The 16152-nt window shown below is 51.8% G+C and overlaps 1 protein-coding gene across 2 annotated transcripts in view; it reads right to left on the reverse strand.

Annotated features, from left to right (window-relative positions):
• Positions 1 to 3747: 3747 nt before the first annotated feature.
• BMP7 (bone morphogenetic protein 7) overlaps positions 3748 to 16152 on the reverse strand; it is a 95561-nt gene continuing 83156 nt past the window's right edge. For both annotated transcript variants that reach the window (XM_035298991.3, XM_002747705.6), the window contains 3 exons: positions 8548 to 8624; positions 6985 to 7095; positions 3748 to 6074 (listed from right to left, as the gene is read on the reverse strand). In XM_035298991.3, the coding sequence (XP_035154882.1) occupies positions 5925 to 6074; positions 6985 to 7095; positions 8548 to 8624 (338 nt within the window). In that variant the 3' untranslated portion in view covers positions 3748 to 5924. The remainder of the gene's footprint in view (positions 6075 to 6984; positions 7096 to 8547; positions 8625 to 16152) is intronic.

Consider the following 16152-nt stretch of genomic DNA (forward strand, 5'->3'; position numbering starts at 1 on the left):
GCAGTCATCACAAACAGGGCTGCAGGGGTCTGGGGCCCAGGTGGTGGCCCAGGACAACATGTGTGACTTGGTAAGGAAAGAGAGAAGGCTATAGAAATTGAGTATAGTCCCTTTTGTATTAAAAGTACAACAAAACAGTGTTAAGTATGGATAGAAAAAATCTGGAAATAAGTATAGCTAACTAACATCCAGTGGGAAGAGTAGGTCAGATTTAAGAGCAGTTTTTTGACCCTTTCCTGTGTAGTGTTCTTTGTTTTCAAATCTGGGACCAAGAATAATAAATGTGAACAAAAGAAGCATTCCGATGATGAACTGTGGGCAGCCAGAGAAATGCTTAGGGATGATACTGAAGGTGAGCACCCTTCAATATCCCTGTCCCTGAAGCAGGGACAAGGAGGTCACAGCTGGGCAAGGCTGGGCAAGGCTGGGAGGAGGAGTTCCCAGGGCCCACTCTGGCTGAGGACGTGGCGGCAGAGGCAGCAGCAGGTCTCTGTGCACCGTGGCTTTAGTTGGGTGTCACATACCAGGTGTTTCAGGCTCCGCCGCCACCGCCATGCCGGCACAATCAGACGTGGGGCCCATTGGACTATTTATACCCCTTGGAATGTCAGCAGGCCAGCCAGGAGACAGAGCCCTTCGCAACGCATCCAAGGCCCGCAGCTGCTGCCCAGGGCTTCCTCTAGGACCTGCTCAGTGTTATCAGCGCACCCACTCCACAGATAAGAAGCTGTGCCTGGCCCCACTAATGGTATTATTTTAGGGACCACTCAGAGGACAGACCAGGATTGGGACCGGGTCATCTGTCATCCCTTCCTTCATCGACACACTAAGCGAGGGTCAGACAGAGACCAGCACTTGTTTGCAAGGCTGTGAACATCTTCCTCTCCACCGACTGCCGGGAAAGGCATTTGCTCAGGGCAGCTATTTCTGTCCCACTCACAGCACCTCTGGGTGACCCGCCCACAGGTCAGGGTGACCTTGCAAGGTGGAAGGACAAAGACATTGCTGCCTAACTCTTGGCAAGAGGGAATGTGTAAGATGCCTTATGTGAAAACTTCCCAAAACAGAGAGACCACAGGACTCTGTCAGGAAGAGTCAGAGCTCAAATGTGTAATTTCTCTGCTGGCTTTAGCATTCAAAACCATTTTTATTCAGCATTTCTATAATTTGTTATTTATTTACTTATTTTTTGAGATGGAGTTTTGCTCTTGTTGCCCAGGCTGGAGTCCAGTGGCACGATCTCGGCTTACCACAACCTCTGCCTCCTGGGTTCAAGTGATTCTCTTGCCTCAGTCTCCACAGTAGCTGGGATTACAGGCATGCGCCAGCATGTCCAGCTAACTTTGTGTGTGTGTGTGTGTGTGTGTATTATTATTATTACTATTTTTTTTTTTGAGACGGAGTTTCGCTCTTGTTACCCAGGCTGGAGTGCAATGGTGCAATCTCAGCTCACCACAACCTCCGCCTCCTGGGTTCAGGGAATTCTCCTGCCTCAGCCTCCTGAGCAGCTGGGATTACAGGCACGTGCCACCATGCCCAGCTAATTTTTTGTATTTTTAGTAGAGATGGGCTTTCACCACGTTGACCGGTATTATTAGTTTTAATAGAGACCGGATTTCTCCATGTTGGTCTGGCTGGTCTTGAACTCTCAACCACCTGCCTTGGCCTCCCAAAGTGCTGGATTACAGGCATGAGCCACAGTGCACAGCCCAGCATTTCCATTTCTGTAATTTAATTGTGTTAGATATGCATCACCGAGGGTCAAATACAAGGGTGTGGACCTCAGAGCATATTTTGGCCAAATCCATCTCCACCTTCACCCCCCAGACACTGCCTGCTAACACACACACGCACACACACACGCACACACACACGCACGCATGTGCGTGCATATAAACCTTTTCTTGGGAATTATTTAGTCTGTTACCCTGTGGCTTGCTTGTGGCATTAAACAATGATGTGAGTTTGAGCAAACCTGCATCTAAGGTCAGATTCATCACACTTATTTCCTTCCTAAAGCCACTTCCTTTTCTAGAACAACAACAAAAAAAAAAAAAAAAAAAAAAAAAGCAGAGGAAGCAGCTACAGGGTTTGGGATGAAGATCAGCAGGTAAGGTCACTGCTCTGTTGTGGGGTGGGGGTGGGACATCCTCCCGGGCACACCTGAGAATGCTTTTCACTGATGACCCCAAGTTGCTGCCCAGCACTACCAAAGGGGCCAATCAGATGAAGCCCACCTGTGAGCCCCTGACTCTAACCTTGACCTGAAAAAGTAGGAGGCCCAGAAGACCAGGGTCCCTCAGCTGTGAGGGCAGAGACCATGTGTCCTGATTTCCAGCCTGTTGGTAACAACAATGACATTTATTCATCAAAACACATCAAGTAAGCTCTGCTGTGTGCCAAGCCCTGTGCTGGGAACTGGGGACACACAGTGACCCAAATAGACAAAGTTGCTGCTTGGAGACAGACAAGCTGCCTTCTGTAAGGCTCCATCATTGCATGACAATCAGCATGAAGGGGAGAGAGCAAGTGACACAGGAAAAGAGAATGTTTGTCCTTTCCAAAGTGCCCAGCTCTCTAAGGCTAGCTTCTCCTTTCCTGCTCTTGATAGGGACATCAGGGACGTGGATGCCCATAAACAGGTGTCTACAATGTTAAAAACAGCAACTGACATTCACCCTTTTGTAAGAGAGGCAATAGGGAGCAGTGGAGACTGGGCATCAGCTGTCCCTCCACGGCCACCCAGATTGGCCACATGTGCGTGGGGCCCAGCATGGCCAGGCCTCCCGATTCTCAGGAGAAGCCAGATTTGGGGAGTTGTTCTTCACCCCCATCTTCTGATATTCAAAAACACGTTGGCAATGAATTCACATTTTGAGAAATAGATAAACACCATGCAGAGGGAGTAAGGCCCGTCCGCAGGCCACATCTGGACCTCCGGTTTGTGGCTCTGGTCTTCAGCCTGGAAAACAGAACAAAAGCGAAACTCCTCGCCAGGACAATGGCAGGAGGATTTGGAAATCGCCAGGGCTGGGACTCGTTAGGAGCAGCAGCTTTGTTTTAGGCAACAGGGGAAGAACGGGAGGCCTGTCCAAGTATCAGGCTGGGATTCCAACAACAGCCATCAGGTGACCCGAGCGTGCACTTCAAAGTGGAAAGGCGTCCAAAACGCTGCTCCACACTACACGGCCGAGTGCTGTTCCATGCTTGGCGAGGTACTGGGCCCTGGCTGCCTTTGCCAGGCCTGCTGGGGGCCGTCCACGTCCACAGCCGCGCTCCAGCAGCTGCCCCAGCCATTTGCACTGGACAGTGTCAGCTCTGGGGCTGGCACCGCTTTAAAGTTTTGGGTGTGCACCTCCTGCCCCTTTTCGCTCTGTGGTGCCTCTATTTTATTGGGATGACTAAATCTTTCAACTATGTTAGCAGTAAACACAGCTAATTTACCCCCTGCCTCTTTGAAACAGCTGCTGACAGCTGCACTGTAATTCAATCAAGGATCTTTGTAGTTGAGCCTACCAAATTCACATATGTTGCTTGGTTCCATCTCTCCTGCCCAGAGCCCCACACAGCTGCACCAAATATTGACGAGCGCCCATTTACCCCCAAGGCCTGGATGATAAACAGCGTGTTCATGGTGGTAGTGAAGGCAGGGAGCTCTTAGCAGTCGGAGAGAACCTCAGTGTCCAGGAACTGAGAGAGAAAAAACAACACAGAGATACACAGGCCAAAGAACCAGAACCAAAGTTCTTTTATTGCAAGTCAAACCCTTTTTATTTTGTGTATTTATACAGAATTCTCACTACGGACTGCTAACGCAACAGCCGTGGGTACATTGGTCCAACCATTAATAAATAGTCTTAAATAAGAAAACAGACAGGTTGAAGGAAAGCAAGCTCATCGTCTTGAACGAGGGATTAAGGTGGGGCTTCAGAAGAGCTTTGGATAGAAATAAATAATCTCTTTGCTTTGTGACAACTATTTACAGGTTAAAATGTACAAATGATGCTAACCAGAGGCTGGTAGGGTCAGTACGTGGTGAGAAAACTTGCACCCAGAGGGATCCCACAAAAAGCCGCAGCTCTGCCAACAAATGAAACCAAACAACAAAAAATCCTCCTCCCAGGAACTAGACAGAGTGGAGGCTGCAGCCCAAGCTACTGAAGAAGAAAAACGGAGCCCCAGTGTGTCCAGAAACCGTCTGAGTCAAGACGGAGAAACAGTCCCCCACAGGACTGGGTTCCACATGGCCACAGTCTCGGTGGTTTTTTTAATAGATGCAGAAACGTGTGCAGACAGTGCAGCCCTCCCCGAGGCCTCGTGTTTGTGACAGGAGGCTGGGTACGTACTATGTATGGGACCCACCGGCCAAGGCAGGGCAGGCTTACACCAAGAGCCACATCAGAAGTGCCACTTCCAAATCAGGACACTTGGTCAGGATGTCACCCCCAACAAGGCCTGTGTTTGCAATGTGAGTCCAGCATGTCCTGCACCCATCAGACTTCCTATAATGCCATCGCCGCCTTACTTCAAGGAGCAAATTTGTTTGCAGAGACTTCTGATCAGGGTCTGCAAATGAAGAGACAGCCACGAATGCCCTGGGCTGGACCCAGCCTTGGAATGCCACTGAAGACAAAGACCAGAGTGTCCACTGGGAGGACATACAGTGCCCCTGCTCATCCTACTCCCACAGGGAACTAGGCTTCGTTGGTGCTTCTTCTTTTTATTTTTTTCTTTTGAGATGGAGTCTCGCTTTGTTACCCAAGCTGAACTGCAGTGGGGCAATCTCAGCACACTGCAACCTCCACTTCTCAGGTTCAAGTGATTCTCCTGCCTCAGTCTCCAGAGTAGCTGGGATTATAGGCACGCACCATCATACCCAGCCAATTTTTGCATTTTTAGTAGAGACAGGGTTTCACCACATTGGCCAGGCTGGTCTTGAACTTTTGATCTCAAGTGATCCACCTGGCTTGGCCTCCCAAAGTGCTAGGATGACAGGTGTGAGCCACCACGCCCGGCCCATTGGTGCTTCTTAACAACAGGGTCAAGTTGCAAATTCCATCCTACTTGCTGTCCTTGTCCCCTCTGCAATTTCACATGGATTTCCTAACACTGGGGTGAGCTGAAAAGCCAATCCCAAATGTCTGCAGGTGTTTCACACACACACCTAGTTTCATTTCTGCTACTGCACACCCAGCTGAACAACAGGACATATTTTTCCTCCAAAGGTCAACACATTGCACTCCTCAGAGCAGACATTTGCTCTTTCCCCTCCCACTAGATCTTGGATTTGGGCCTGATCTCAGTAAACACTGGGCCTCTGCAAGCCTCAGAATGACACCTGAAGGGAATGGAGAGGGACCTCCCCGACCTCCACATAACACAGCTTCTGTTTATTAATCAGAATAAACCAAAAAATGGGGATAAATTGTTTAGGAAAATATATCTGTAACATCCTAACCATTTTCATTCATTCGTTTTATTGTGACATTTATTACAGGAATTTCCGGGTCAATTTTCCTTTTGTGCAGACACCAATGTGCCCACCCTTTGCCACGCCCTCTTCCTCCCACGGCTGGGTGGCCTGGCCGGCGGGCCCTCATAATTACCTCTGTAAACGAGTCCGTGCACGGCTGAGACTTCCCAGCCAATGACCTGGCCCAGCCATTTCTCTTTGTGCATTTTTTTCTTTTCCTGTTAGGTTTTGCCTGCACAGCTTGTAGGATCTTGTTCATTGGATGCTGCCACCGACAAACTGATCAAAAGCCATATGCTGCTCACATTGCTTAACACTCTTACACCTTTAAAGTTGGGTACAGGGAGGGGAAGGTCTCACAAAAGGCAGTTGGTCTGCTGGTTCCTGGCCGAGGAGAGCAACGGAGGATCCAGAAAAACTTGGCCCCAAAGGGTCTGACTTCCCGGAGGGGCTAGTGGCAACCACAGGCCCGAACCACCATGTTTCTGTATTTCTTCAGGATGACGTTGGAGCTGTCATCAAAGTACAGGACGGAGATGGCATTGAGCTGTGTGGGCGCACAGCAGGGCTTGGGCACTGTTTCCGGGTTGATGAAGTGGACCTGAAACACGCACCAAAACATGGCCAGTGAGAGAGGGCTTTGGAAAATCAACACTTAAAAAAATCGAACAAACAAACAAACAAACAACTTTGCCTTCAAAAGGAAGAACCAAATGAAAGGAATATATGAGATTTTTCTCCGGGATTCAACACACAGGACGGGGACAAGAAAAGAAGGAGGCAGATTACTGAATGAAAGGAGGGGGTGGTTCTGGTAGTGAGCTCTCTGTCACCAGCAGCATTCAAGACAGGATGGATGATCACTTGGCAGGAAAGGTTTAGATGATGTTCATGGCAGGGAGCTATATAACCAAGGTCCCTGAACCTTGGATTCTAACCAAAGAACAGAATCCCTAGCTCTTATCACTGTGGTTGCTACTGGCAATCACATCTATGGAGTGTCGCCATGTGCTGGGCACCTGAATCTCATTATCACATGGAATCTTCCCAGTGGCCCCACTGAAATTTAACTTGAAATAGCCCCATGGGTCCCCACCCATCTCTCCATCCCATTATCCTGCTGGCCAGCTCCTGATCACTCTGCCCCTCGCTAAAATTTCTCATCTGTTTACCTGTTTCCTCTGCTGGAAAATGAAGCAGGGCCCAATACTCTTAGGCACAGTAACCAGTGCCCACAACACAACAAGCATCCTCAAAGGCGTCCATAAAACTTCTAGTTACTTTTAAAATTAGAAGAAATAAATGACCTTCAGGGTCAAAGGTTATACCCCTTTTTATACCAAACCAGTCATAAAATACAATTTTTGATTTTTTTTTTAATGGGGCAAGGGGTCATGAACGTCGTGACATGGCGTTCATCTATTCAGGACCCAGCTTGGAGGCAGCAGGATCTGTGGCCCCACAGCCCACCCGGCCCAGGTGACCACACCCCAAGACGGCGTGACACCCACCAGTGTCTGCACGATGGCGTGGTTGGTGGCATTCATGTAGGAGTTCAGAGGGAAGGCGCACTCCCCCTCACAGTAGTAGGCGGCGTAGCCTTCGGGTGCAATGATCCAGTCCTGAGGAGAAGAGAGTGTGGGAAACCGTGTAGAAAGCCTGAGCCGCAGAGTCCTGACCGCCATGTAGCCAGAAGCCACCATGCCAGGCCCTCAACCTGAGGTCAAAGGCTCAGACCAGGTTTCCTGAGCAGCAGGGGCCCAGGAGGGGAAGGAAAAATGGGTGGCCTTGCATGGTCCCAAAAGAAAGGAAAGAAGGACCAGTGGCTATGGCCCAAGCCTGTAGTGCAAACTACTTGGGAGACTGAGTGGGAAGATCGAAGCTGCAGTGAGCTATGATCACACCACTGCACCCCAGCCTGGGTGACAGAGCAAGACTCCATTTCCAAAAAAAAAAACCTAAAAATGAGGAAAGCCCCATGGGGCTGGACCGATCTAAGGTGGCCATCCATGGCTGTGTCTCCTGGACAGAAGACACCACAGCAAGGGGCCTTCGGTGTTAGGTGATCATCAGCTCCACTCCCTCTAGGTGGCCACAAACTGGCAGTTTACCTTAAACAAACCTCCATGCCTTGTACGCCCACCTGCCAGAGAGGCTAATAACTCAGGTTCTGTCCCAGCAGGAGGTGGATGTGGTCATCAGTCACAAGGGCAGGCTCATGGGAGGGCTTGGAACTGGCCATGTGTGTGTGCACACCCTGAGTGTGTCTGGGCATAGTCCCAGGGAAGATGCTGGACTCTCCCACTGACCTACAAGCTCCCCTAGGGCAGAACACCACCAGTTGCCCTGATGACCTCATGACAATACCCTCTCCAGGGATATTTGAGCCCCACGGGGCAGACACATTGCAACGTTCATCACTGTACCTCCAATCCAGTACCTAGAACAGGGCCCAGAACGCTGCAGATGCTGCCTGATTTCTGAATGAGAATCACATGAGAGCTCATGGCAGCCAGGTGGTAGATTCACTCACTCCTCTCCTAGGATTCATCCCCTGCCCTCTGTCTCATTCCATGCAAATGGCTCCAGAGGGGGTAGTCATGTGCCAGTAATGTGACCCCACCCCTAAAACATGATTGGTTCAGGAGCAAGCGCCTGTACCAAGCTGGGATCCATCCCTCCCCTGGGAATGGGAATGGGGTAGGTGGGAACAGTGGGCAGAGCAGGAGATGGCTCCACAGGCATCTGGATTCAAACACACAGCCCTGCCTCATCTGGAGAAGCAGCCAGTCATGGGATGGGAATGAGGTGCACGCAGAGCACCTCTGAATGGGGTTCAGAGTCCAAAGTGTTTGGGTTCCTGGTTCACATTCAAGTCTCAACTACATTTCTTCTCTTGGATTTCATGAGTCCTCCCTGCATCCTTAGCCCAAGTCCCCTTCCCTAGCGAGGCCACTTGATACAGGAGTCTTAACTGGCATAGATGAGAAACAGGACCAAGCACAGCCCCGCTGCCTCACGGGAGGCCCACGTCAGAGACCCCACGCCCAGGACAGACCCAGCCAGCCCCTTACCTGCCAGCCCAGGTCGCGGAAACTGACATATAGCTCGTGCTTCTTACAGGCCTGCTTCTGGTCGCTACTGCTGTTCTCTGCGTTGACAAGGAAGTGAAAAAGCAGAGGCCAGGGAGGAGAAAGAAACACACACGCATCAAAGTTCCCTCCGTCTTAGGCAGTGATGTGAACAGCAGCCAAGCACATTCCCTGATCCCAAAGCCAGTCCAAGGGTCTAACCGCCTTAAAACTCATTTCTACCCCCAGCAAAGGCCCTACCTAGTAAGGGAGGTGCCAACATCCCCATCCCTCTCTCATGCAGTCTTATCCCATAATATTTTCTGGATCCGTCTGTGGACACTGGTTTCTTTTATACACGTGTGTTGTTTAAATGCTGACATCTGCCTGGATTCCATAAGAGAATCAAGCCCATCCACCTCCCACAGTGCCATGCTCAAAGAGATCTGCTTATGAATGACCTGGACTTGTGAGACCCAACACCCTCAGCCCTCTGCAGGGCAAGAGGATGCGGCGACCGGGCCTGGGACAAGCCCCCCTCATCACCAGCAGCAAGAAGAAATGAGACGGCTGAGTCAAAACCTGATGACCTTTCAGAAAAAACATTCCAGAGGTCTCTTGTAGTGAAAATTACACACTGGGGTTTTCCAGAACTATGTAAGTGTGTGGCATTTGGGTCAGGGCCTGAGCACTTGTAAATACTGCAGAGGGTTCTGTCTCTGCACACTGCAATCTTCCTCCACCCCACAGCAGGATTGCTTCTTTCTTGGCCGTGACCTGTCTTTCCTCCACCTACAACTTCCCAGTGGCTTTGTCATACTCAGAGCAGGGCCCAGGCTGTGCCTGCAGCCCACAAGGCCCAGTGCACTCTGACTCCTGATTGGCTGAACACTAAGCTCACTCCTGCCACAGGGCCTTTGCACATGCCATACCCTCCCTGTGCAATGCCCCTTCCTGCAGTCTTTGCTGTGTCTGGCTTAAGCCTTGATTCCAATATCACCTCCTCAAAGAGGCTCTGTAAAGTCACTGTTGGACCCCCAAAGCGAAGCTCCTCAGAGCACACCTGCCCAGGAGCAGGAAGTGCTTCAGGAAAGGGCAAGTGACCCAAGGCAAACCGAGGGGCATCGGGACTTTTGGAAAATGTTTCCCCATTCCTATGGGGACCTTTCTTAGGAATGGGGACTCAATCTTTCCCTCCTACTTCCCCGGAGCAAAAAGTAATGAAGCCCCCCACTGTCCCCACGGCCAGCTGCAGCTGTGGCCTTGAGAGGAAGCAGCGCTGAAGATGGTGGGGTGTGGGCAGGAGCTGGGCTTGGAAGACACTGTTGAGCTCCTCGATCAACCAACCCTAATGTCCACCCAACCTCGGCTCTGCGGGCTGTGAAGTTTCTACAGGTTGAAGTGCATTTGACTTGAGTTTCCGGTATCTGCAGCCAACCCATCAACCCATCCCAACTGGCCAATCTGTGAAGGCTCAAACCATGTAGGAAATGGTGGCCAGCTTGAGCCCAGGTGTTGCCCTTAGAGGTATAGACGGCAGAGCACAGGCAGCCTCTCAGTGGAGCCTAACACATGCCAGGACCAGGTCATGGGGACCAGGTCAGGGGTCATGGGGACTGCTTCAGCTCTGGAGTCCAACTCCGGCTCTCTCGGATCTTGGGTTCCTGGTTTGCAAAATGAAGAGTGCTCCTGTACCTCCTGGGTAGCCTTGAGTGTTCAAGTCAGTTTAGTTTTTACTCTTCTTCTAGCCCACCTGTTGGGAAGTTTAAAGCTACACATGTACTCCATTCATCCACACACACTTGTTCACTGTTTGGATGCATGACTGTTTCCTCCACATCCGCTGCACATCATTAGGCTCTATGTCAGAGGGGAGCGCCACTCAACTTTTGGCTTTTCTCTGATTCAGGAGAATTCTATCTGCATGGCTTCTAAGATAATGAGAAATGGTAAGACAAAAAGAACATTAGTGAACTCCCTTCCCTAAGCCTCACTTTCCTCATCTGTAATATGGGTGGGACAAGAGCGGTGCCATAAGCTAGCCTCCTGTGGACCATACACTGCAAATTAGGATGCCTCCTCAGACACAGGCTGGACATTCTGATGGTCCCGGAAACTCTCAGTGCACAGCTGCCTTAGCTACCCCATGGCTGAGAACAATTCTGGAATGAAATGGGAGAGAGGCTGCGAGCAAGAGTGGAAAGCAGAAAGGAGAAAGAAGGGGGCTGAGAAGAGAAGAAGGCAGGAGGTGGGAGAACAGCGTGGAGAACACAGGAGGCCGGGACTGGACTCCAGGTCAGGCCAGACAGGAGCAGCACTCCCCCGCTGGGAACTGAAACACCGCGGGCTATTTTTGTTTTCATTAGCAATTTTTTTTTTTTGAGTCAGAGTCTCTCTCTGTCACCCAGGCTGGAGTGCAGTGGTGCGATCTCAGCTCAGTGCAACCTCCACCTCCCGGGTTCAAGCGATTCTCCTGCCTCAGCCTCCTGAGTAGCTGGGACTATAGACACTCACCATGGCACCTGGCTAATTTTTGTATTTTTAGTAGAGATGGGGTCTCACCATGTTGGCCAGGCTGGTCACAAACTACTGACCTCCAGTAATCTGCCCATCTTGGCCTCCCAAATTGCCATTTTTGAACATATCTATTTACATAGATATAGAATTTATCTATAGTTCAGAAAAGCAACGTGGAAAGATATGCACGCCAACGAGAACATTATGTTTAATTGATTATAACCAAATCACAGGTGTGTTTCGCCCTGGTTCTGAGGAGACACTTGAGACTTTGTGAAGTGACCTCTGTGAAGGCTGGGTGGGGCCAGCGGCCTCCAGGCTGAGGGGTGGGAATGCTTGCCCCTGTGTGCCCTGCCCTTGCAGCTTGCATGCCTGGTGTAGTCATTCATTCACTCAGTCATTGCCATGGGCTACTTCCTGATGCACAGGCATGAGATGAGTCCCAGGTGTGAAGACAGCAAAGCCCTGCCACTCAGGGGCTTTTCTAGAAAGACAGGAGGGTCGTAAGTGAGTGAGTGCACATGACTTACATGGAGATGAGAGCTATAGAGGCAGGAGAGGCTGTAGCAGGCATGCTGCCGGGTGCCAGCAGATACTCTTCTGGGAGGTGACATGTGAGTAAGAACCAAAAGGAAGTGACAGGAGGGTGGGGAGGCATCCAAAGGCGAAGCATTCCTGGATGAGGATGAGGATGCTGAGCAGTGGGTCGAGGTGCCCTCTGTGCCTGAGGATGCTGCTGGGGTAGCATTGCACAGAGGATCAAAGCCAGGTGCTAAGCCCGGCAAGGAATGAGAAAGTTGGGGTCTGGGTCAGCTGACAGCGTGGGTGGAGGGAAGGGCTGCGTGGCTGGAACCAGCCCCAAGGCTCAATGCTATAATGGGGTACTCAGAGAGAATGGAGGCAGACGAGGCGGCCCAGAGGTCCCTGGTCCCCACCCTCAGTGGGGGAGTGGCAGGACTAGGAGAGAGAGAAACAGCTCCAGGGCATCAGGGACCTCCCCAGGGCCAGGATGTCCTCAACACAAGAAGGTCAAGGTCAAGGGACCATCAGGGAAGAGTCCAAACAGCTGGATTATACCAACAGCTGGACCACACAGTCTGCCCTCCGTAACACACAGATGCCGAGCAGAAACCTAAAATGGCCTTCACGGCTATGGCAATGCCCACGGCCACAGGTAGCAATGTCCCTCCACCAGCCTCCTCCCTCTTCCCTATGGGGAGGCAGAAGACAGGGCAGAGAAGGAGGAGCATCCCTTGAGCTCAGGGATGGCAGATAAAGCTGCTAGCTCAGGCCAGGGACACTGACGACTCCTTGGTGTCCTGAGTCAAGGAGGATCCTGGAGCTGTGTGCAGGCTCCATCAGAAGGAAGTGCTGTGATCTATTAGCAATGTCTGTCATGAGCACAGGAGGGGCCAGGAGTGGCCTGAGTGCTACTTTCCCCAACCCTGTCTTAAAACAAAGCCACAACATTTGACATAACGTTCCAAGCCAAACATACCTAAGCCAAACAGACCAAGGCCGAGCACAGCTCATGAAGCTGGTTGTGGTGTGTGAGTGAGAGTGAGGCATGAGCGCTGGCCCTGCCACCAGGGACCCCAGACCCTGCAGGCACTTCCAGGGCTCTTTGGATCATGGCTGTCCCAGCAGAAAGTGGCTGGAGCACCTGTGTATCCCTAGGACTTCTTATTAGCAGGAAAGCAAGGAAAGGAAACAGAGGAGAGACTCCCAGCTCCTTATTCTTCCAAGCCTGCCCACCCACCCCAAGCAACAGAATGCCAGTGAGCAGGACACAGCCCGGACGCCAGCACTGAGGCTCCATCCACCTCCACAAACCCCTGCCTGGGCCGCAGACAAGTCAGGACTGGCACTCAGGCTCAGCTCCCGCCCCACAGGTCATCTGGTAAAGGCAGCTGCTTACCAGGGAGCTGGGTCCAAACATGGGTCGGGAAGAAGGAAGTGCAGGACCCAGTTTCTCAACCCCAAACTGCACCATCTGAAGAGCATGTGAAGGCTCAGGGGAGGGGGCTGGGGGGCAGGAAAGTGAGCTCCACGTGGGGTGGTGTGCCAGAGCATGTGCCCACACCCCAGCTCACACAGCCTCTGAGAGATTCAATTTGTGTGGCCCCACGAAAGGGTTCCAGCCCATCACAGGGGGAGATGAACGATTCAAAGCGTCAGGCACACACGTACACACTCAAACACGTACATACTCACACTCACACTCAAGGACTCTGGCATAAGCCTAGGGTGGGGCCGGGCCTTGGGATTTTTTTTTTTTTTTTTTTTTTTTGCTTAACTTCCAGGCAGGGTTTAGAAAACTTCAAACAGGGCCATGAGCAATCCGCAGGAAGAAGGCAGGTTCCCAGCAATGGCTTTCTGCCACGGAACACAGTGAGAACCCATCCTGGGGGCTGTGTAAATGGAGACTTGGTGGGGCTTTGATCAGGAGGCGGTGGGGAAAATCAGATTGAATTCTAAGCCTGCGAGGCCTACTTCTGCTCCCCCTAATTACCCAGGTGCACCCCATGGAGGTCCTAGATAGGAAATCTTTGCTGGGATGGAGTTTGACTGCACTGCCTGCCTAGATGATCTATAAGAGCCTCTAGGGTTCTCCAGGCTCCGGGCACCGCCTCAGCACCCACCCTGCTCCTCATCTTTCTTACAGCAGTCAAAATGATCTTATCACCCGCACCCCACACCACAGCTTGACTCTCTGCAAAGCCTTCTGAACATGCTTGGCCTGACGTTCAAATTCAAAATATAACTCCCAAGAGAATGCCTGACCCATGTACCCTCACTCTCCTCCCCTACTTCAGCCCCCATGGCCAGTCCTCTCCACTCCCCAAAGCTGCCAGGAAACCTCACAGCACAGGCCTCTGCTCCTGCAGGTCCCACAGCCCAGAGCATCCTCTCTGGACCAGCCTGGTCCCCAGGCACCCACTGTGTCCAGAGCTGTCAACTCACTTGCCACAAAGTCTTGTCTGCACCCCTTGGGATGGGCCAGGTTCCCTGGGCACCGTGACTCTGGGACTGTTACTATGTACGGATGTGAATGGCAACCCCCTCCTTCCTGTCCTAAATTAACACCCCAAGGACAGACTTTGTGTGTGGGTTCACCATTAGACCCCAGCCTTCAAGAGTCCAGCAGAAAAGAGGATTCAAATACAAATGAAGGAATTCAGATGGTTTTTGAGTTGGGAGATCACAGACCCCTTCAGAACCCTGGGAAAATGGATCCACCTGCCAGAAAAGAAAACACACAGAATCCCCCCACACACTCGGGGCCACACAGACCCACTGAGGTCCATCTGGGGACCCCAGGGGACTCACCAGGGGTCAGGAAGCCTTATCTCAAAAAGGCCACTAACCCAGCTGACCTGCCTTCTCCCTTGAAAAGTAAAATGAACATAAATTTCAAGCTAGGCTAGGTGACGAGGAAGAAGAAGCTATTGGTACCAGAGGGTTAATTTGGGAGTGGGGCTGCTGCTGATCCCTCACCAGGACATTTCTCAGGAGCCCCCTGCTCCCCTCAAATGCTTCCTGAGTCCAAGCACAGGCCCCAGAGCTGAAAGCAGCTCAGAGCTCCCCATGTAGCCAGCAGTTTGCACCTCTATCAACCTTTTTCTGTGATCAACCTGGACCCAGATACAACTCCTGAGCCGGCCCCAGACGGTGGTGGCCCAGCTCCTTAGCAGGGTGAGAGAAGCACTCTGAGGAGGCCAGGAGAAGTAACTCATGCCCGTAATCTCAGCACTTTGGGAGGCCAAGGCGGGAGGATAGCTTGAGCCCAAGAGTTTGAGACCAGCCTAGGCAATACAGGGAGACCCTGTCTCTACAAAAAATAGCCAGGTGTGGTGGCCGTGCATCTATAGTCCCAGCTACCTGGGAGGCTCAGGTGGGAGGACAGCTTGAGCCCAGGAGGTCAAGGCTGCAGTAAGCCATGTTCACACCACTGTACTCCAGCCTGGGCAACAGAGTGAGACCCTGTCTCCAAATTAAAAAAAAAAGGAAAAGAAAGTCACTTTGCCGACAAAGATGTATTCTTTCCTATCACTGCTTTGACAAATTACCACACACTGTGGCTCAAAACAAGACAACCGGATTATAGCTCTGTGGCTCTGAAGTCCAACACGTCTCAGCAGGTAAGTGCGAGTATAGGCAGGACAGGCTCCTTCTGGGGCTCTAGGGCAGGATCCCATCTTTGCCTTGTGCAGCTTCCCAGGGCTGGCAGCCCCGCTCATCTCTACCTCCCTGTCCTCTGTGCTCACATGGGTCCGACCACAGCTCGCAAAGGCTCTCTCCTGTAGGGACTGATGGGACCGCCTGCTACACAGAGCCCACATATTGGAAGGTCAGCTGATTAGCACCTGTGATTCCGTGGGCAGCCTTAACTCCCCTTTGCCTTGGAGGGTGACATATTCACAGGTTCCAGGAATTAAGACACTGGCATCTTGGAGAGGCTGTTGCCCTGCTCATTGCAACTGGCTTCCCGAGGAGCCAGAGAAATGGCACCTCTGGGCAGCACCTTCCCTGTCCAGTGGGATGGGATTGGGGATGGGAGCAAACTTGGCTCCTTGGATCTGGGGGGTGTCACTCATCCAGCCCACTGGAAAATGGTTTGTTGTCAGGTTCATTGACTCGACACTTTGGTTTTAGTCTGGGAGGAGTCCAGTTGCATCTTCTGGCAGACCTGGCACTGCATGTGCAGGGGGTATAAGCTGGGCAAGGTGTGTGGGAGGGCTGTCCACACACGCCCACAGTGCCAGCAGGGCTGTTCCAGGTCAGCCCACCCGCAAAGCCCAGAACCAGAACACACCTTCTTGAGATTCCAGCAGCCCCAGGTCACAAGAAGCTGTCAATATCAGTTCCCCAATCAGCTTATGCGGAACAGGATTCATCACAGCCACAGCCCCAGTGCCTGGGACAAAGCCAGGCCCATGTGGGGGCTCCACAAACGCCTGGAGAATTGTCAGAAAGCACTTGATGGAGTTGCTGAGGACACCAAAGCTCATCCTGGCCAGGCAGATGGCCCCAGCAAAGCCCAACAGGGAAGAGTACCTGGGGCAAGGGTTCATCCAGACCCCAGGGACC

Source organism: Callithrix jacchus, chromosome 5 (genome assembly GCF_049354715.1).
Source record: "Callithrix jacchus isolate 240 chromosome 5, calJac240_pri, whole genome shotgun sequence".
Classification (NCBI taxonomy): Eukaryota; Metazoa; Chordata; class Mammalia; order Primates; family Cebidae; genus Callithrix; species Callithrix jacchus.